General features: G+C 29.7%; 1 protein-coding gene across 4 annotated transcripts in view; it reads right to left on the bottom strand.

Annotated features, from left to right (window-relative positions):
- Window positions 1–15,784: 15,784 nt before the first annotated feature.
- The window catches only part of LOC140668221 (glutamate-gated chloride channel-like), a 185,448-nt gene continuing 177,755 nt past the window's right edge, over window positions 15,785–23,477 (bottom strand). For 2 of the 4 annotated variants that reach the window (XM_072897035.1, XM_072897037.1), the window contains one exon: window positions 15,785–17,623. In XM_072897035.1, coding sequence (XP_072753136.1) covers window positions 17,537–17,623 — 87 coding nt within the window. In that variant the 3' untranslated portion in view covers window positions 15,785–17,536. The remainder of the gene's footprint in view (window positions 17,624–23,477) is intronic. The other 2 variants (XM_072897041.1, XM_072897044.1) reach the window with 1 other exon arrangement.

Genomic DNA, 23,477 nt, shown 5'->3' with positions numbered 1-23,477 from the left:
TATATATATATATGTGTATATATATATATATATATATATATACATATATATATATATATATATTGTCTATATTGTATATATATGTATATGTACGCAGGGTGTCTGTTCATAAATGTCCGAGCAAATATCTCGCAACTGGCTAAAGTTACAAGAAAATTTAATAAGAGAAATTTGCACAGCTTTTAATCTGCTACAAAGTGCATATAAAATAATTTTTTTACTCATGATTTTTTTGAATTATAAAGATCATCTTTATTTATTTATTTATTTTTTTTATGAAACCACCCTAATTTTTTTATATAAATCGATTTCTCGTAATATTTTGCGTAAAAGTTATGATGGCCAAAAATTGAATAGTTTATGAAATATTTTATAAAATATTCATTTTTCAATTATCTTATTTTAATATTTCTGTGCATACAATAATAAGAAGAACCAATTGGTGTAAAAAACACATTGTCTTAAAGAAAAGATATGAATTTGCAATAAGCAGTTACATATTTTGATACAAGTAAAAAGTTTTGATAAATGTTTACTTTAACTTACACAGGTTGTTTTCATTTTTAAATACGTTTCCTCTATAATATATCGTTTGATTTTTGTGACGTGTTCTTTTGGATACTAAGGTACACAATTTCGAAATATTATAAAAACAATATTTTTAGAAAAAGGGGTTAGTCTTAATGACCTTGATGTTTTTAAAATTTCTATCATAAAGTAAACGCAAGAGTGCGGGAAAGGCTGAGCTCTTTTCTCTATTTCTGTTTTTAATATTAAAATCAGAAATAAATGTGTTAGGTTATTTTTTTCAGAGTGATGGTATAGGGAGAGGACCCCTAAAATCTTCTCAACGTTACTCAGGATAGTGACCTTGACAATATATGTCAAGGTCATTGACTTCTGAAAGGACTGACCTTATATAAATATTTATCAAAATATCACTTAATGAATTTTTTCAAGGATAAGACGTTGTTTGCCCCGCTTTAAATCGTCATAACTTTCCATTTTAAGTCGAAAGAAAGCCCTATGCAAATGTAGAGCAAACTCGCAGGTGACAACCTTAATCTAGAAATTTACCGCTCTTTCTTTACCCACGCATTTATTAAAATATTTGTAAAACTTTATATCTGTTTATAATCAGTTTAATGTCTAAGAAAAAGAATTAAAAGAAATTATTTACTATAGGGGAGGTAGCTCCAATGACCTTGACCTATATTGTCTGAGTAATGTTCAAAAGGTTTTAGCTGTTGCTCGTTGTTTCTTAAAAAGTTATTAATAAAAAAAGTTTGACAAATAGGATATTATAATTCGTTCGTAGTAGTAGTTATATAATATCTTATATTGTATATTGTATAATTTAATTTAATTTATTTTATTTACTCATTTACATTTTTACTTTGAGGATACTTAATAGCCATTACTTCGAAAAAAGCACTTAATCGTTTTTCAAAATCAAATCTCTTTTTAAATATAAATTCTGCTAAATAATAATTAAAATGTCCTTCTTTATGACTATACTCTCAGTGAACAACATAATACGAAAGGATACAGTCTATACACACACACACACACATGGGGTGTGTCGCTCCTCCCCTCCCACGCCCACCCCGTCCACCTCGCTTCGCATATACGTTGCAAGACAAAACAAAGTTCACATGGGTTTTCAACTTTCCACGCGAAGCGAGGTGGACAGGGTGGGTGAGGGAGGGGGGCCTTAGGCCCCCTTGCACTCCCCCCGTGTGTGTGTGTGTGTGTGTTTGTATGTCATGAAAATATTCCCTGGCCCATATTTATATTATTCTATGCAAAATTCAAAGCATGCGTTACTTTTTTAGGAGTGTACCTTTTACAAGATATATCAAAGTTGTCATCGGCGTGTCTTTTAAAGTAATTTTTTTTACATGTATGCATCACTCCGCTCACACGATTGATTTAATACACCTAAATAAATAAACCCGCTTTATTAAATATATATGAGATGAGAAAATTATGTCCTATTTATGAAACTTGTTTTGATAATAACTTTTTAGGAAACAATAAGCGACGGCTAAAACCTTTTGAACATTACTCAGGACAGTGACCTTGACAACATATGTTAAGGTCAAGGTCATTGGAGCTGCCTCCCCTACAGTAAATAATTACCGAATTGAAAATTATGAAACTTTATTTGTTATGTCTTCTAAACCAATGGTGTCCATCGCTTTATTTTTACGAAGAATTACTCAAAACAATCTCCCCTACACATATTTAAGAAGTAGCAATAAAATCAATAAAGTATGTAATGTTTTATGCAGTGTTATTAAAATTTGAACAGTTCAAAATCACATATCTCAGAAATCAAACGAGAGCGCCACAAAATTTAAGTGGCGTTTTACTTAGGAATATAATTATAATATATGTAAAAATGAAAACAATCCGAGCTGTAATAGTTAAAGTAAATACTTATCAACATTTTCTACATGCATTTTGTAGCAAACTCGAAGCCGTGTAAATTTCTCGTATAAATCTTTCTTGTAACTTCAATTAGTTGCAAGATATTTGCTCAGACATTTATGGACTTTATTATGTGTATATATACATTTTATTTTTATTATATAATTTTATTATATACAAAAATTCTGTAATCAAAATATATGTATGTATGTAATAGAAGTGTAATAAAAATAAAATGTATATATATATATATATATATATACATTTCCTTAAAATATCCTTAAAATGTCGTATTTCTGAATGAATTCTGAGACAATTTTTCCTTTGGCAAAATTTTATCCGACGCTTAGTTTTGAAATTATAAAAGAAAATAAGTAGCGAATTACGGCACGCGTAGGCAGGAGCGGCGCAACTCATTATCCGACGCGGGCGATTATGCCAGGCGCTCGCTGCGATCAGTTGTTATCTACATGCGATGTGTGCGTATGTGTGTATGTGTGTACGTCTCCCTCTCCCTCTCTTCTCCTCTCTCTCCTCTCTTCCCTCCCCTCTCTCCCCTTCTCCCTTTCCCCCACCCCTCTCTCTCCCTCACTCCCTCCCTCTCTCTCTTTCTCCCTCTCTCTCTCCTTCTCCCTCTCCCTCTCCTTTTCCCTCTCCCTCTCTCCTCTCCCTCTCCCTCTCCCCTCCCTCCTTTTCTCCCCTCCCTCTTTTCTCCCCCTCCTCTTCCTCTCTCTCACCTCCCCTTCCTCCCCTCCCCCTAACCCCTTTCTCTTTTCCTCTCCCCCTCACTCTTTCTCCCTCTCCCTCCCTCTTTTTCCTTCTCTCCTTTCCTCTCTCTCTCGTTCCCTCCCTCCTTCCCAACCCCATTATTTTCTAAATTAGCGCATTCACATACAATGCAAATGCTTCGATTAATCGCAAGACATAGCGTCTCGCGGATCTCGCGTCAATCACGGCAGCGCCGCGTGATTGTTGTCGTCGCGTCCCGTCGCATCGGCGTCGACGTCGCCGCAGTCTGGAAAGAATTTTATGAGAATTTCTCTGATTAATATTTATCACATTAAAAATAATAAAATCATAATAAAATATAAAATGTTTGATTAATTTACTAAACTGCATAGTAAAATTAATCAAACATTTTATATTTTATTATTGTGATAGATTATTATTTTTATCATGATAAATATTAATCAAAAACATTTTTATAAAATTTCTTTTATACCATATTGTCTCACGTTTACCACGTCTACCATTAGTTTTAAGATGTTAGCTGTAATCTTTATCTTTCTTCTCAAGGTAAATTCTAACAGAAAATTCTCTCATCTGTGTGCGTGAGTGTATTCGTCAAAGTCGGTATAATTTCTAATAGAAAAAAAATTTGTTTATTATTTGGTGTGTCACGGTGTACATACCAACGTCTCGTTGCGGGTCTATTCCAGTCATATACAATTATCCATCAGAAGAAATTAAACATTTCTACAAGGTAAGAATAAATGAGTGTGAGAGAGAGAGAGAGAGTGTGTGTGTATATACACACGTACACACATACGCACACATCACATGTAGATAACAACGGATCGCAGCGAGCGCCTGGCGTAATCGCCCGCGTCGGATAATGAGTTGCGCCGCTCCTGTCTACGCGTGCCGTAATTCGCTACCTATTTTCTTTTCTAATTTGAAAACTAATCTTCGGATAAAATTTTGCCAAAGGAAAAATTGTCTCAGAATTCATTCAGAAATACGACATTTCAAGGATAAACGGTTATTTTGAATCACCCTCTATATATATTAAAAATGTTGTGTGTGTGTGTGTGTGTGTATGTGTGTGTGCTGTACATGATGAAACTAATATGAGCAAATATATTATATGTGCAAATATATATATTTTATATGCGCGCTTGCACATCCCACAGATGTTATACACAAACTCATACATATCTGTATCCATACACATATATGCACGTGCACACATTTACTAGGTAGATTTAAAAGTTTCTCGTAATTTAATAAATGTTTAAAGACAAAAAATTGCGTGCATAATATTTAGTTTTAAGATGTTAGCTGTAATCTTTATCTTTCTTCAGAGCACATTTTGTTGTGTATTGTGCAATTTTAGGTGAACGCAAGTTGTTTCTTACATTTTTTTTAGTTCGTCACATTTAAAAATTGTTAGCTACAGAATAACGTGCAAAGACTAAATTTTATGTTTTACTACAAAAATTTTTTTTAAAGATATTAAATGTTTGAGAAAGCATATAATGATACGACAATAAAAATATTGCAGGCATAAACATTTTGATGACGGTTGAGGAAAATCTGTTTAAACGCATTGAAAGAACGATCGATTATTATTTATGTCTTATAGTACATTCTGAACTTTTTTAAACCTACCTTTTATATGTATAGTACACGTACATACATACATACATACATACACTAGCGTTCAAAAGTTTTATCACATTTTATGTTTTTATTAATTTCACTTTTTGCATGCGAAATGCAAAGTTATGAATTTCTTCTTAATTTCTATCACGAAAATCCTAGTCTAACAATAAGTAAAGTGAAATTATCGCAAAAACATTTTTTTAAAAATCTTGTTTTAATGCGATGATAGCAGTGCATTTTTCAAAGTATATATTTTTTTTGGTGTAATTTTCATGAATTTACACCAAGTGAGTACAATTTTCACATTCTGCATTTGCGACTTAACCAACGACTTTAATTTAACTCGGTGCTTGATTTCTACGAAAATATTATTACATATATACATAATATCTTTTCATCGCCCATATGTATTTAAATGTTTAGAAGTATCTAACAAATAAACGGTTTTATTTTCGACTAATATAACATCATACTTGCTTGTTTCAGTTTGTTTATATTTTTGCGATAATTTCGCAAACTTATTGTATTAGCTTCGTAGTAAAAAGTAATAAAACATTTATAACTTTGTATTTTGTGTATAAAAAAATAGAATTTTTTAATTATGTAGTATAAATGTAAGATGGAATTAAGCGGTAGTGTATTATACATACATATATGTATAAATATATATTTTATATTTACAAAATTAGATAATAAGCAGAGTAGCTTAGTGGATGTCTGATTACTACGCTGTATATTGCTGGTTCGACTCTTATTATTTACAAAATTAGAGCATTTGGTTTTTGAATATAAAGAAAGGTTTCTCTGATATTTTTATAATTAAATTTCTATTTGTTTTCATTGTAACAGTTTTGTGTGGTTACAGTTAAAATATAATTAGTTCTAGCCATACATTTATCTATTAAACACTTTTTTTATATATTTATTTTTAATTATAATAAATTGAAAAAAGATATTAATGATTCAAGATTTTTAAATATAACATTAAGGAGAAATACAAAGTAATGATAAAACCGATACACACACGCACGCACGCCTTACACAAAAAGAGATATGCATGTATATGTGTAAGTATATATACAATAATATATGTATATACTATATACATATGTGTATATATATATATATATATATATATATATATATATATATATATATATATATATATATACAGGTTGTCTCATAACTAACGAGCCAACGTTCGTGAACGGATACAGTATAGTGAACTGAACAAAAAAGAATTAGGTTATTTTGCGATTTTCGCAATAATTATTAAAATATTAATTAAAAACACTTAGCAAACAATATTATACATATCTACAAGATGTCCGGTAATAATCGCGCCATTCTCTAGGACAGATAGAGCAGGTCAAATTGAACATAAAAGTCTTGTATCATTTTGCGATTAGCACAATAATTATTGAACTATTAATTAAAAACGCTAATGGTATGCTGAGCGCTATATGCGGTGCGCTCATACGCTGAGCGTTTTTAATTATTATTTTAATAATTATTGCGAAAATCGGAAAATGACTTAATACTTTTTTGTTTAGTTCACTGCACTCTACCCACTCACAAGCGTTGGCTCATTAGTTATGAGACACCCTATATATATATACAGGGTGGACCATTTTAATCCATCCAGTCGAATATCTCGAAAACCAAGCCCGGGAGAGAAAAATGTTTTAGATAAAAGTTGTATGGTTTCGAGGGGGCCATAAGATGGTACCATTGGTTTGACCTTGAAAAGTCATTTGAAGGTCACTTCAAATTTTTTAAATGGAACACCCTATATATTTTTGTAGCTCATCTCGAGAGCTTTTTAAAACACTTATGACAAAGTATTTTTCATTAAATATTTTTTGAGTTATAAGGCTTGAAAGTTGCAGTATTTTGACATAAAATACAAGATATTTCATAAAATATTCATTTTTTGATTATCTTATTCTAATACTTTTATGCACAGAATAACGAGTCGAATCAATTGGTATAATTAAAACACATAATTATAACACATAGTTAGAGTAAAAATCTGAATTTGCAACTAACACATTTTTACTTTAACATAATTATGTGTTTTCTTTACACCATTTGATTCGTCTCATTATTCTGTGCATAAAAGTTTTAGAGTAAGATAATAAAAAAATGAATATTTTAGGAGATATCTTGTATTTTATGTCAAAATACTGCAACTTTCAAGCCTTATAACTCAAAAAATACTTAATGAAAAATACTTTGTCATAAGTGTTTTGGAAAGCTCTCGAGATGAGCTACAAAAATATATAAGGTGTTCCATTTAAAAAACTTGAAGTGACCTTCACGTGACCTTCAAATGACTTTTCAAGGTCAAACCAATGGTACCATCTTATGGCCCCCTCGAAACCATACAACTTTTGTCTGAAACATTTTTCTCTCCCGGGCTTGGTTTTCGAGGTATTCGACTGGATGGATTAAAATGGTCCACCCTGTATATATATATCTATATATATACAGGGTGGCCCACGTAAAGTGTTACAAGGCAATATTTCAGAAAATATTTGTCGGATCGAAAAATTGTTCATGACAAAGTTTCATGTATTCAAGGGGTCTTTCTAACTACATAAACTCCAAGTTGCTCCCACCCCTTTTTTAAAGCGGGGAAGGGATAACTTTATAATTTCAAATGATACCTTCTATAAATGGTTACATATTTGGATCCTGCAGAAAACACAAGCAACTTTTATCTGAAACATTTTTCTGAAAAATGCTTTTATCAAAAATTATGAACGTTTAAACTTTAAAATAGAGGGTACTCAAATTAATGAATAAAATCATAAATTAAATGAAAGACTTCTTGATAGTTTTCCATTTTTTTGGAATTTATTTAATGTTCAAATTGTCCATTCTTCGTTTTAAGCTTTTTTTCGTAAATTTCGTCGTCTTTATGATGAATGTGTAGTTTATTATGTTTATTCTTTTCGACTACAATCAAGGTCGTTTTTGTTTGTTAGAAGATTTAGAGTACGTACTTCATAGGTAAAACGAAAATATTATTTTGTGTACAGTCAGTTTCATGTTAACTTTCATGCTATGAATTTTGAAAAACATGACTCGATTTGACGTAGAAGTTGATATGTTGCTAATTCTGGGAGAATGTCAGAAAAATGTCCGGCGTGCAGCTCAACTATTTTTTGAACGTTATGGTTTTCAAAAATCACATATGGCATTTGTTCGTCTAGAAAAGCGTTTACGTGTACACGGTAAATTGAGTGGAATTAAAAGACAAACAGAAAACCAGTAGTTAATTATGATAATAGTGTCAACATTTGTGCGTCAATTGAAGTTAATCTATGTAAGTTAATAAACGTGAATTAGCAAACACATTTGGAATTACACGATCTTCGATATAGCGGATTCTGAAAAAACACAAATTTTATCCGTATCATTTAGTTTTGACTCAAGATCTTTCAGAAGCTGATTACGAATCGTTTAATGTTTTGTGAGTGGATGCGTAATGCCATGGCAAATTTTATTTTTGCAAAATATTCTTTTTTCTGATGAAGTGCACTTTACCAATTCTGGGCATTGTAATAGACATAATATGCATTATTGGTCAAATGAAAATCATCATTGGATGCGTACGGTTTCTTTCCAGTATCGTTGGACACTAAATGTTTGGTGTGGAATAATTGGTAACTTTATAATTAGACTATATTTTTTTGATGGTACTGTTAATACCGAAACTTGTGATCTATTGAGCAATCATCTTCCTCTACTTTTGGAAGAATTACCACTTAATGTGAGAAGAGAAATGTGGTTTCAACAAGATGGTGCACCTCTTCATTTCTCCAGATCTACACGTACTCTTTTAAATTAAATATTTAGTGATAGATGGATAGGTCGAGCAGGTTCTGTTCAATGGGTTTCTCGTTCACTTGATCTTACACCTTTGGACTATTTTTTATGGAGATATGTCAAAGAAAAAATTATGTCTCAACCACCTACGACAATACAAAACTTAAAACAAAGAATACGTGATGCTTGCGCTAACGTAACCCCAGATATGTTGTTTAGAGTTAGACAAAATTTTGTAGAAAGAATTAATAAATGCATAGATGAGAATGGACAACAGTTTAAATATTTAATAAATTTAAAAAAAATGAAAAACTATGAAGTCTTTCATTTAATTTATGATTTTATTCATTAATTTGAGTACCCTCTATTTTAAAGTTTAAACGTTCATAACTTTTAATAAAAGCATTTTTCAGAAAAATGTTTCAGATAAAAGTTGCTTGTGTTTTCCTGTCCAGGATCCAAATATGTAACCATTTATAGAGGGTATCATTTGAAATTATAGTTATCCCCCGCTCCCCTTAAAAGAGGGGCGGGAGCAACTTAGTGTTTATATAGTTAGAAAGACCCCTTGAATACATGAAACTTTGTCATGAACAATTTTTCGATCTGACAAATATTTTCTGAGATATTGCCTTGTAACACTTTACGTGGGCCACGCTGTATATATATATATATATATATATATATATATATATATATATACATATACAGGGTGTCCTAGACCTACCGAATCACCTGTTAATGATGGATTCCTGAGGTCATTTGGAGACGAAAATCCTAATACCAAAATATCGAAGCTACAAGAGTTTTCAAATGGTAAGAGTTTAAAGTTGACCAATTAGCATGACAAAACTTCGCGCGCTCAGACACGTCGCATATTAAAAGTGCCACCGTACTAAATTTAATTATCAACATTGAAATATTGATAAATTATGTATTTAATTTATTGTTAAGTATTGTTATGTAGTAATTTATTGTTATTAAAATAATTTTATAAATTTATCTCCTTCATGTGCGGTTAATAAATTTCGGTATTAGAATATCTCTGCAATGACAGAAAATCCTCGTAACCACCCAATTAAATTCAATCTCGATGTTGTGCGCGGAATTACGAAGATTTTCTGTCATTGCGGAGATATTCTAATGAAATTTATTAACCGCACATGAAGGGGATAAATTTATAAAATTATTTTAATAACAATAAATTACTACACAACAATAATTTAACAATAAATTAAATACATAATTTATCAATATTTCAATGTCGATAATTAAATTTAGTGCGGTGGCAGTTTTAATATGCGACGTGCCTGAGCGCGCGAAGTTTTGTCATGCTAATTGGTCAACTTTAAACTCTTACCATTTGAAAACTATTGTAGCCTCGACATTTTGGTATTAGGATTTTCGTCTCCAAATGACCTCAGGAATCCATCATTAACAGGTGATTTGGTAGGTCTGGGACACCCTGTATATATATATGTATTTATAATGCCCGGAAAGTGAAAGACTTGGGCTTGATTCCCGAATTCAATCATTTCGCATCTCACGTATTACTCCAAATAATAAACAGCGGTGTGAGTAGTGGGGGGAGGTGAAATAAGCCTAAATACACTTATTATTATATATATCAATTATTTATCTGCAGCAGCAGACATACTGAGGTTTATCCGTGTAAGACACTTATACATCTTCCAATCCAACTAATAATCCTGAAAAAAATTAATGTTAGCGAACTAAAAAAATATATAAAGTGCGAGTGATTCAATCAGGAATCGAATTCAAGTCTTTCGCTTTCCGGGCAACTGCTCTTACCACTGAGTTATTCAGATCTCACGCCTTATGCCACTTTTAATACAATAATATAGCATATGATTCCATAACAATGTTAAAAATCTTTCTCTGTACAGACTTTTTTTAAAGAGTCGCGATTAGAAGATTTCAACAATTTCCGAAATTATAAATTAATGAAATGAAAAATCTTCTGGGTACTACAGATCTAGGGGTCATCATATATAGGGTTATAAAGTTATTAACAAAAAGATTCGTGCTGAAGAGATTCTAAACAATATAACAATAACTAATAATAATAATAACAGAATCAATTTGTGTAAAGAAAACACATAGTTGTCTTAATAAAAAAATTAATTTGCAAAGAGTAGTTATATGTATACTGTAATTTTCCATGCAAAGTTCACCTTACATTACCCGATGTTTTCGGTGGAAAATGAAATCTATAATTACACAATTTTATATAGATTTTTTTAACTTTCCACGTAAGACAAAGATTACTTTTTATTTAGTCTTAAAAACTATACTTTTTGCAGAAAGTTACAAACTCATGTAGAATATTTCTAATTGTTCTATATAAAGTTTGTGTTTTTTCTAACTCTTTGTGTGTACGTGCGTGCGCGTGTATAATATGGGTAGTACAATAAATTCTGCTTACATAATATATATAAAAGGTTTTTATTTTTTATATGATAAAAACGTCTTTTTGTGCTTTCTCTGTTTTTTGAGAAAAGATAAAAACCACGGACTTGAAGGACGGAGCAAAATGGTAAGGGGAGTGAAGCTCTTGTGGGGAGGGATTGCCATCTTGATTGGCGACGTTAGTGCTGTCATCTTTTGGTATTCAATTATATTTTTTAGCTAATTTGAGATAATAGTTGATAAAAATGAGAAATAATATATATGTTTTATAAATTATTTATTTAGCTTTAAATAAAACTGTTGGACATATTGAACATGAAATTAACACCTATATTAACATATCTATATTAAAATTAACATACAAATAATATATAATAACATTAAAATTAACAATATACAAATAATATATAATAACATTAAAATGAGCAACATACAAATAATATGTAATAAATATAATAACATATATAAAAAATAATAACGTATGTATAAAAATTATTGTCCTTTAAATAAAATTATTATAAAAATGTCTACAACTTAAATCAGATGAATGTGTTATATTTTTTGCAATATAAAAAAAATCGTGTTTTAACATATTATTATTTATACATATTTTAAAATTATACTTTTTACTAATTGTATTCTATGACAATTTAACATTGATTGATCATTCGAGTGTGTTATTAATTCAATAAATATATTGTCCACATGTAAATAGGACAACACAGTACCTGTAATATAGTTAATGTTATATTTGTTTGAAGCAATATTATTTTCTTTTGTATAAAATCTTATAACTTTTTCAGTTTCTTTACAAATTTTGATTTTATAATCCACAGCGTGTTAAAAGAAAAGTTCCGAAATTACAATGTTCTTGGGAAGGGCCCTATGAGGTGGTCAAGAGACTTGTTAGTGAAGTAGTTTATTGTATCCAAAAATGAAGAGAAAATCTCCACCAATGGAAGAGCCACAATAGATAAAGTAAAAATTATGAAGCTTTGTATTATAACACAGTAGGCATCAAGAGCTGACAATTGTTATGTATGGAAAAAGAAGGATAATAAAAATAAGTAATTAAAGTTGAAAATAAAATAATAAGAATTAAAAATTAAAATTAATAAAAATAGAAAGTATATTCGTGTTCCATAGATATAGGCTAACAATATTGAAATTAAAAAACATATATATATACAATATATATAAAATGATACGAATAATAAAAATTAAAAACAATTATAACTTAAACATTAAAATATGTGACGTGGTTACAAATATATGTTCAACACTATGTATGTGCGGACGTTTCGACTCCTTTTTTGAGTCGTCCTCAGCGCAAATTTGATATGAATATAAATAAAAGATGTGAATCTCTGAAAATCTTCGCAATATCATTATAAAGTTGAGGTCGAATCTTAACATTGAATTCTCGATGTATAATCAATCTTGGAATCTTTCGGAGAGCATTAGTGAGCGACAATATTTTATTACAAACAATGATGAATTCATGTTTCCTTTAGAGCAAAAATGGACCAAATGTAACTTACGAGTTAAGAGGTTCGAAGCTGAGATTGGATCAAGTGATTGTCTGTAAAAGTCACGTGAGCAATGTAAGCTTCAATCAAGGCATTCCACATACGAGTTAAAATCTCAATGTCAAAGAATTAAAAATTACGAAAAAAAACTCAAACATTGTAAAATCAAAAGAATTGATAAATTGTAATTTGAAATTAAAAAATCTTTTCTTGTTGTGAAGGTTAAACTTAAATCATTATGGTATGAGTAAAAAGTGATGTCAAATCAGTAAATTGTCATGTGGAAAATTAAAGTATGTGTAGAAGTCTTGATATAAAAATAGATTATAATAGTTTAATAAGTCATAGTTTGATATGTATAAAAAGATTTTTTAATTTTGTTTAAACTCGTATGTAAAGTAGATTATTGCGATTAATGCTTCTGTAGTCAGTGTATATGTATAAGGCGGTCAATTCACCGAATGCAATAACTTACAATGCTTTGTGGGACATCCTTACACCAATGTATGCCGCTAACAGAGCTCCTCGAAAAAACTTTTTTAACATTAACTGCTGTCCACTAAGGCAAGATCACAAGTGACTGAAATAACTGTTTCAATGTATTTGTTTCCATGCATGACACTCAAATCATCGGAAGCTTGTTTATTACTTCATTATATATATTTGGTGAATATTCCGTGTCTTTTTATAAATTTAGGCCGGTTTTTTGTCGTTTAATATGTAACATTTCAGAAATTAATCTTTTGTTATAGTATGCTTCCCTACCTAATATTCTGACTTCATCCCATTTAAACTCATGATTTTCATTTAATCTGTGTTCTGTGATAACTGACTTGTTCGCTGTATTTTATTTATATATTTCTTGTGTTCGTTCACTCTAGTATTTAATTTCCTACTAGTTTGTCCGACGTAGGATGCGTCACAGTCCTTACAGTCACTTCTACACATACTTTTATTTTTAATTTTTATTATTCGTATCATTTTATATATATATGTTTTTTAATTTCAATATTGTTAGCCTATATCTATGGAACACGAATATACTTTCTATTTTTATTAATTGTAATTTTTAATTCTTATTATTTTATTTTCAACTTTAATTACTTATTTTTATTATCCTTCTTTTCCCCATACATAACAATTGTCATTCAGTTCTTGATGCCTATCTTTTTCCCAATTATTTTTTGAATTTATGTAGAGCTAGATTAATACACGATTTTATAACACAGTATTTTATTATGCGGACATACTTAATAATGATTTATTGTTTGCAGTCGATGTTGCTGTTAGGAAACAAAGTGGTTTGTAAGGAAACAATTATCACAAGTATTGAAGAAAGCATTGCAGGTAAAATATTATTATAAATTTTAAACAAATATATAAATTTAATATAACTGTTATTTGTATTTTGTTCATATACAGGGTGGGCCATTTTAATCTATGTACTGTAATATCTCAAAATCCATAAATTTAAGACAAAAATGTTTCAGACAAAGATTGTATGGTTTCGAAGGGGACATAAGAGGGAACCATAGGTTTGATCTTGAAGAGTTATTTGAAGGTCACATGAACGTCATGTTTAATTTTTCAATGGAACACTCTATATATTATTATATATTCTTGTAGCTTATCTCAAGAGCTTTCCGAAACACTATAATATGTTTTTACATTAAATATTTTTCGAGTTATAAGGCTTCAAAGTTGCAATATTTTGACAAAAAATACAAGATATCTCGTAAAATATTTATTTTTCGCTTATCTTACCCTAATACTTTTATTCATTATTCAGAATAATGAGACAAATTAATTGGCATAATTAAAACACATAATTATGTTAAAGTAAAAATGTGTAACTGCTAATTGTAAATTCAGATTTTTTCTTAAAGATAACTATGTGTTTTCTTTACACCAATTGATTCGTCTCATTAGTCTGTCGATAAAAATATTACGGTAAGATAATCGAAAAATAAATATTTTACGAGATATCTTGTATTTTATATCAAAATATTATAACTTTGAAGCCTTATAACTCGAAAAGTACGCAATGGAAAAACATTTAATTATAGTGTTTTGGAAAGCTCTCAAGATAAGCTACAAGAATATGCAAAAATATATAGGGTGTTCCATTTAAGAAATTCAAAATGACCTTCACGTGACCTTAAAGTGACTCTTCAAGGTCAAACTACTGACACCATCTTATGACCCCCTTAGAACCGAACAACTTTTGTCTAAAACATTTCTTTTTATCTTGCTTTATTTTTTAGATATTTAGGTGTCTCAATATAAATGCTCTACCCTGTATATAATATCTGGCAGCTAACTTATTTGCACAAATTAGAATTTTTGTTTTTTTTATGTTTTGAAAGTAATTTTAATAGATTAATTAAATTTTTGAGATTATATGACATAAATATGTTGTTACGTATAATTGAAAATTATTCAAATGTCTGATATGAATGACATTATTTTTGACGTGTGAATGTGTGACGTATTTGAAATTATTTAAATAATTATCTTATAAATTTTAAAATTTTATATATAAAATACCATATGGTTAACATTTCAATAATAATGTTTGTGAACCCTCTTTAGTAATATAAAAAGACAAAGTCAAACAGAAAATTGACGTAGTAGAGAAACATCTTTTGAAAAATCAAGAAATTAGAGTTCAAATAATCCATTACAATATTTTTCCAAAAATTTGCAGTAACAGGTGATAGTCAATTGTACTTATAATTATATGTGATAGAGAAATTTTTTGTTTCTTTATAAATTAAGTTTGAACTTTTGTTTTTTTATAACAAAAATCATTTTTGAAATCAATCTTTTGTGTAACGTGGTTCTTTCTTTAAAATTTATATGTATTCTAATTAAATTCATATTTTTCGTCTATTTTATGATGGATAATTACTGATCTAGAATACAATTCTAAAACTGTGATTTGCAATGTTCTAAAATTCAAGTTTTTAATTGTTTGAAGATGATAAAAGTATGATAAAAATCTAAAAATTTGTAAGAATAAATGCAGAAAATTAAAGCAAATTATATAAAAAGCAAACACGTTAATAAGTTGTAAGTGAAGATCTTACCGTCTATAATATTAAATTTTACAACATTGCGATTGTTGAGCAATAATAAAACGCAAATTCAAAACACAACGTCAAAAGATTAAGTAAAATATTATAAAGTATAGTAGAAAAATAGCAAGAATTAAGAAATTTTTTGTTTCTTTATAAATTAAGTTTGAACTTTTGTTTTTTTATAACAAAAATCATTTTTGAAATCAATTTTTTTGTGTAACGTGGTTCTTTCTCTAAAATTTATATGTATTCTAATTAAATTCATATTTTTCGTCTATTTTGTGATGGATAATTACTGATCTAGAGTACAATTCTAAAACTGTGATTTGCAATGTTCTAAAATTCAAGTTTTTAATTGTTTGAAGCTTTGTTCAACATATATAAACTGTCAAGTTCAAGTCAGTACCAGTATATACCAGTCTAAGATTGCTATTTAGTAATTATTATCGGTTATTTAAACTTTATTTATATATATATATGTATATATATGTATATATTTAGAATTATCATTGAGCATTTCCTTCGTATTATTAATAACTGTCTGTTTGTCGAACATTATTGTAATGTTTTTGTTGTATTCATGTGTGTAAATGTAATCTCTGTATTGTTTTTAATAACTGTTTTTGTGTAAGTGCATGTATAATTTCCTTTTATATTATTATGTGTGAGTGTGTGTGTGTGTGCGTGTGTGTGTACTGGTTTTATAATTATTTTCTTATAGGATCTTGTGAGATGTAGCCCTAACTTAGCATCCAGCTACAGATTTCTCCGAACTGGCAGTGTGACTGCTGCATAGTCGCGATTAACTAACTTTGCAAGATTCACCGGCCTTACTGTTAGACGCCGGACTATTCACTTTTTCTGAAATTCTATTTATTACTGTGTAAAATGGCATTAGGCAAGAGATCTAATATTGGGTAGCTTAGATAGTAAGAGTAGTTGCCCGAAAAGCAAAAAGTTTCGAGTTCGATTCCTGATTCAGCAACTCGTGTCTCGAGAATATTTTTGGATGGGAGTCTATTGACCACGTCGCCAATTGGCCAGTTTAAAATGAGGCTCTCTGATTGGTTAATCGTTGCTGATGACCTTAGGCATCGGTCGATATAAGTGGCTGTAGCCAATCGTGACGTGGTCAAACGGGACGCTCCCATATTTTTCAAGTCAGCAAGAATGTTAATTAACAATCATTTTTCGGACTGAAAGATGTTGAAAGTACGCAGAGTACGACAGCCGCTGCATAGATGGGTGATTGTTACAGCGTGTCTGAACCGGTGCCACTTTTTATTACATACACTCCTTTCATTGGAAAATGTGTGTTAACTAACTGTGCTCCTCTCTTAATCACACATAATTACCACACAAAAACAAGTAGAAATCTCATTATGTAAACCTTCCCATAAATATGAAAAAAACAAATACCTAATTTTCTATATATCAAAATAAATATTTCTAATATTGTAAAGTTCTTGTTATGAAACACGTCGTTTCGTTGTTTTCATCATATTGCCAGTCAGATACAGAAATACAATAACAGAAATATATAAAATATACCGGTACGATAGAACTGAAATGATAACGAGAACAAATCTATATTTATCGTGTGTATATGTGTTGCGTCTGTATGTTTAGGACGCGATAATGATTTTGCACGTTCATTGCTTTATTTCTTCTATTTTTCTTTTCTAAATTAATCTTTCTTTGATACTGTTACATGAAATGATATACACATCATAATATAATGCATTTCTCTTTTAAATTACAACATTTTGTATTTTTTCAGAAAATCCTGATAAATCAGAATTGCAAACATTTTGCAATTCGCATTTCACGGGAAAAACGCGCAAACTAATGACCGCGTCCTAATGCAATAGGAAATCTTACCAAAGGGCTGGCCAATATAATTCCTATCCTGCTGAGTACCGCTGGGAGCCGCTGCAACATCACAGACACCAAACAAAGAGACTTACTCACCAATATTTCCACCAACCAAATTCTTACTAATTGTGTTTATAACAGAAACGTACAGACAGAAAGAGAAAGAGAAAGAAAGAGAGAAAGGGAGAGAGAAAGAAAGAAAAGAGAGAGAGAGAGAGAGAGAGAGAGAGAGAGAGAGAGAGAGAGAGAGAGTGAGTGAGAAAGAGACAGAGAGAAAAAAAGACAAAAGAAAATAAGAAACAGTCCGATTAATATTCTTTTTATTATTATTATTTAATTATATGTTGATTTTTATTTTTATTAAATTTTCTGAGCGATAACGAAATGTTTCCTAATGTGATATTTAAGTTGTTAGATACTTAAACAATGGAACTGTTATTTTTTTATTTGAAGTCTTCTTGACCGAATATAGTGTTTAAATATTAATCACGTCATATATCAATTCACATCGTATTGCCATTTATTTAATAAATGTAGTACGTTTTGTACATATAAATTGAACATAAACTCCTCACAACAATTAGAGGAACACCTAATATTTTTTGAACAATAGGTAAAATTCAATCAACTGCAACTTCGTTAAAAATGGACGAAATTTAAATTTAAGAAAAACATTTTAAATGTTGAAATCTCTGCTTTTGAAAGCTTACCGTTATTTTCATGTTTCTGTAACTTTGATAATTTTTACACGCAGAAAACTACGAGCTCAAAAGCGAAATTTTTTTCTCACTTTGTCAGCCTGTCACGTTTTTAAAGAAATTCTGTGACAGTTCTACCGTAAAAGCTTGAAGTTTTCCCTACAAAATCATCTTACTGTGCAACATGCGTTTGTGTGATGGTCGGTAGACTTCTACATTTTCGCTGATAATTTTCAAATTTTTACAAATTTTTAAATTTCGGTGGAGAAAAAAGTTTTTAAATGTTTATTTTTTTCTTGCTGACACTTACAATTAGTAAAAGTCAATGTAGTATCGATGTACTAGAAACCAATTTTTTGACATTAATTGATTTTATTTTCTATATTTTCTAACTGAAATTAAGTAATTTTATAAGTTCTTGCACATTTTGCTCGATAAAAACATAGTGGCCACCATGAAAAATTCTCATAGATATTCGGCGATTTTTTGTTAAATTCAATATACTTAAAAGTATAAAAAAGTGTAAAGAATTTTTATTGTTGCTTCATGCAATTATTTTCTGGGTTAAAAGGAAATATGGAAGAATAGATAATGTTTACGTTATTTTTATCCATTAATAGCATATTTAAATGTTTATTTAAAAAATCTGACTATTATTCTATTTAATAGATCAAAGTTTCAGCTTTAAGAATCTTTTTGCTCATTGCGGTATAATGATTTTTAACAGAGTTATGACCAATCAAAGTCAAGGTGCTCACTTTTCATTTAATCGAAGGTAACTCAGTAAGAAACAATCGTAGACAAATTTTTAAAAACGATTTTGTAGGGAAAACTTCAAGTTTTCATGGTAGAAAGGTTAGAGTGTCGCAGAATTTTTTTAGAGACGTGACAGGCCGACAAAGTAAGAAAAAAAATTCGCATTTGGTCCAGCTCGTAGTTTTGTGCATGTAAAAATTGTCAAACTCACAAAAACATAAAAATAACAGTAAGCTTTCAAAAGTAGAGATTTCAGCATTTAAAACGCTTTTTTTAAATTTGAATTTCGTTCATTTTTAACGAAGTTACAGTTGATTGAATTTTGCCTATTTTACAAGAAAATTTAGGTGTTCCTCTAATTGTTGTGCGAAGTTTATTTTAAATTTTCATAAAATAATTTGTTTTAATATAAGAAGCGCGTATAATTTAATTATGAGATATAAATATTTTAGACACCTACATAAAGAAAATATATTCTGTTACAATATTTAAATATAAAAAAAATCATAAAAACAAACGAGAAATTAATAAAGCTAATGACATAAAAGAGAAATTGTGAGTAAAACTATTAAAATAAAAAAATTGAACGTGAAAGTGAGAATAATTGGAAGTGAAAAATAAGAAAAATTTAAGAATTGATAGAAACAAAAAAAGTGGAATCAAATGATAGAAGCATGCATATCGCAACTTTTTCAAAAATAATAAATACTGTCGAAGAAAAACCGCGCTTTTATGGCAATAATACTCAAATTTGCTGTATGTTAGATTATATAGATCAGCGAAGTAAAGAGTATTAAAATGTATGTTTTATGTAGGTGGTTTTTTATGTACTTTTGGGCGCTGAATACGAATCTGGCCGTAAAAATGAAGAGAAAGAATAATACTATATGAGGCTATCAGTTAAAATATAAGCAAAAAATTTGCTTTTTCTGTAATTCTTTCATAAATATAACTAAAATCGTCATTTTTTTACCTTATTTATTTCAAAAACTTGACATGATAGACAATTTCTACGGCCAAATTTGTATTTAGTGCATAAAATTATGTAGAAACCACCCTTAATTCTAATAAAACAATTTTTAATACCTTCACTTTTGTGGCTTGTGTATTCTTATACCTAAGTATACTTCCAAAAATTCATAACTTCTAAGTGGTACATCTTAGTGAGAAAAATTACACATTGGCAAATAAAAACCAATTTTGAAGAGCAAGGATAAGACTATATGAAGGTATCTGTTAAAATATAAGAAAAAAATTGCTTCCTTTGTAATACTTCATGTATTGTATACAGGGTATCCGGTAATTACTGCCCCACGTCTCTAGGGCAGATAGAGCAGGTCAAACTGAACATAAAAGTCCTCTACCATTTTGTGCTTTGCGCAATAATTATTAAACTATTAATTAAAAAACGCTTAACGAACGATATTATATACAGGGTGTAATTATTAAAATATTAATTAAAAACGCTCAGCATATGCTGAGCGCTATATACGACGCGTGCTCATACACTGAGCGTTTTTAATTAATATTTTAATAATTATTGCGCAAATCGCAAAATGGTAGAGGACTTTTATGTTCAGTTTGACTTGCTCTATCTGTCCTAGAGAGGTGGGGCAGTAATTACCGGACACCCTGTATAGTTAAAATCGTTAATTTTGGACTATTTGACTCCATTTATCTTAAAAATCTGATGTGGTAAGCAATTTTTTTGACCAAATTCGTATTTAGCGTAAAATTAGGAAACCTATAATTCTTTAACATCTTTTATTTCAGACCTATCTTATCTGTCTATTTAAGATACGAACGAGGTGTTTTCTTTTTCCTGCGTTTTTTTTTTTTTTTTTTAAACGTTAATACCTTCATGTGATAACTTCAAAATTGGTGTGTTATATAATGAATATTGCTAAACATACATCGAACATCAATCATCAGGTGGTTTCAAAAATTGATCAATTATTGCTGATAAAAATACGGCACAATTTGTGCACAATTCTTATTCAGTTTTATGATTTACGAATAACATTAGCTGAAATTTGATAGAAAATAACACTCACACTCTCTAGAAAAAAAATTTGAATTGAAAAATATAGAAATCTCGAGAAATGCATATATTAGAAAAGATCATACTGTGTTTGTGCAAAGTCACACCAACAAGTTCATATGTGCAGATGTAAACGCGATAAAAAAAAGAGGAATATGCCAATAAGTATTAAACATTCTGTATAAAAAATTCATTCCTAAAAAATTTAACAGAATTAAAAAAAACATTATAATTTAAACAACTATTTTTATTCATATTTTTCTTTTTCATATTGCGCCACTATAGTGGTTCTCTTTTTTATATTATGTATATTGAATGCTACTGGATCTGGAATTTGTTTTTAAAAATTTTTTTGTAAGATAATAATATTATCATATATTTTTATGTATCTGTCTATATTTATAAAAAAAATATATATTATTGAAAATCTGAGATAGAGGTAAATTACATAGAGAGTATAAAACAACAGAAAAACGATAATGCTGATATTAATTAGATGCGTTTCACAATAGAGCTGTTGATTCAGCTCTGCGTCCGGTTTAACCGCAGCAATAGGGTTAATACGATCGTCATTGCATTTTGATTGTAGAAATAACATTTTGGAATCTCCATAGTTTTTCATCGCGTCCACATTACCAGAATTTTTGATTGCAAGTCAATATGAGACCAGTCATATGATAAATGAGATTTCTAATTTTTTATATACACGTATGTTTACCTGATTACCATGTTTATGCTTGTTCCATTTGATATATAAAACTCGTTTTCTTGTCAATCTTCTTACGAAATGTTCTTATTTGATGAAATTAAAAACATGTTCGCGAAGTGATTTTTTTTAAGTAAGTTAAACTTGATGTAAGACTTCATAGAACAAAGTTTCAATGTGCTTCTATTAAAAAAGTGTGTCGGAGATCTTATTAGTATACTACACAAGATACTATCAATACGATATTTATCATTGTATGACAAGATCGTAACTTAGAGAGATCACTTAGAGTGTAGAATATTGTTTTAAATTTGTTCATTTGTGCGAACGCGGGAAATCTGTGTTTGTGGTCTCAACAATGACAATTAATAATCCTATTATCCATATAAATTAGTAGGATAATTAATAATTTCTCCACAAAATTTCTCCGTATTATCTAATTACTTGTCATGCATGAAATTATCAGAACTGATTTAAAACATTTTGATATACAATATTTTATATTTACAAACTATATCCATACCACAGTCGTATTTATGTTAGGCAATTAATCGTGAAATTAAAAGCATGAAAATTTCAGTACAAATTGTTTAATTTTAATTAAACGGTTTCTTCAAACTCATTCTCCAAATATTAAATTAATTATTAAAAAAATGATTTATTTATTATATATATATATATATATATATATATATATATATATATATATATATACAGGGTGTCCCCGAATTGGCGGATCAACTCTCGTGGGTAGATAGAGCGTGTTAAACTAAAAACAAAAGTCATATCATTTTGCTAAATTCGCAATAATTAATGAGATATAAATTAATAAAGATCGGCCAATACGTGCCAGGATAAGCGCGCGGCGCGAAGAAGCCTACTACTTGTTACTTGATATTAGGCGCGCGGCGAGACAGTAGGCGGAGCGCTCTACAAAGACGTACAAAGGACGTACAAAGGGCGTACTGAAAGAGACACGTACAGTGCGCGCTGCGGTTATGTTTTGCCTCGCGCCTAGTATCAAGTAACAACTGGAAGGTTTCTTCGCGCCGCGCGCGTATACTGGCACAAATTGGCCGATCTTTATTAATTTATATCTCATTAATTATTGCAAATTTAGCAAAATGATATAAGACTTTTCTTTTCAGTTTAACACGCTCTATCTACCCACAAGAGTTGATCCGCTAATTCGAGGACACCCTGTATATATATACCGGGTGTCCCGGAACACCTTTAACAACGCTCGTGAGCAGGTAGGGCACAGTAAACTGAGCAAAAAAGTCTTATATCATTTTGCGATTTTCGCAATAATTATTAAAATATTAATTAAAAACGCTTAACAAACAATATTATACATATCTACAAGATGTCCGGTAATAATCGCCTCTAGGGCAAATAGAGCAGGTCAAACTAAACATAAAAGTCCTGTATCATTTTGCAATTAGCGCAATAATTATTGAACTATTAATTAAAAACGCTCATGGTATACTGAGCGTTTTTAATTAATAGTTCAATAATTATTGCGCTAATTGCAAAATGATACAGGACTTTTATGTTTAGTTTGACCTGCTCTATTTGCCCTAGAGGCGATTATTACCGGACATCTTGTAGATATGTATAATATTGTTTGTTAAGAGTTTTTAATTAATATTTTAATTATTATTACGAAAATCGCAAAATGATATAAGACGAGTACAAGCGCGCGGCGAG

The sequence above is a fragment of the Anoplolepis gracilipes genome, chromosome 7 (assembly GCF_047496725.1).
Source record: "Anoplolepis gracilipes chromosome 7, ASM4749672v1, whole genome shotgun sequence".
Taxonomy (NCBI): Eukaryota; Metazoa; Arthropoda; class Insecta; order Hymenoptera; family Formicidae; genus Anoplolepis; species Anoplolepis gracilipes.
The sequence above is the reverse complement of the archived record's forward strand: the minus strand, read 5'-3'. Positions and strand labels throughout refer to the sequence as shown.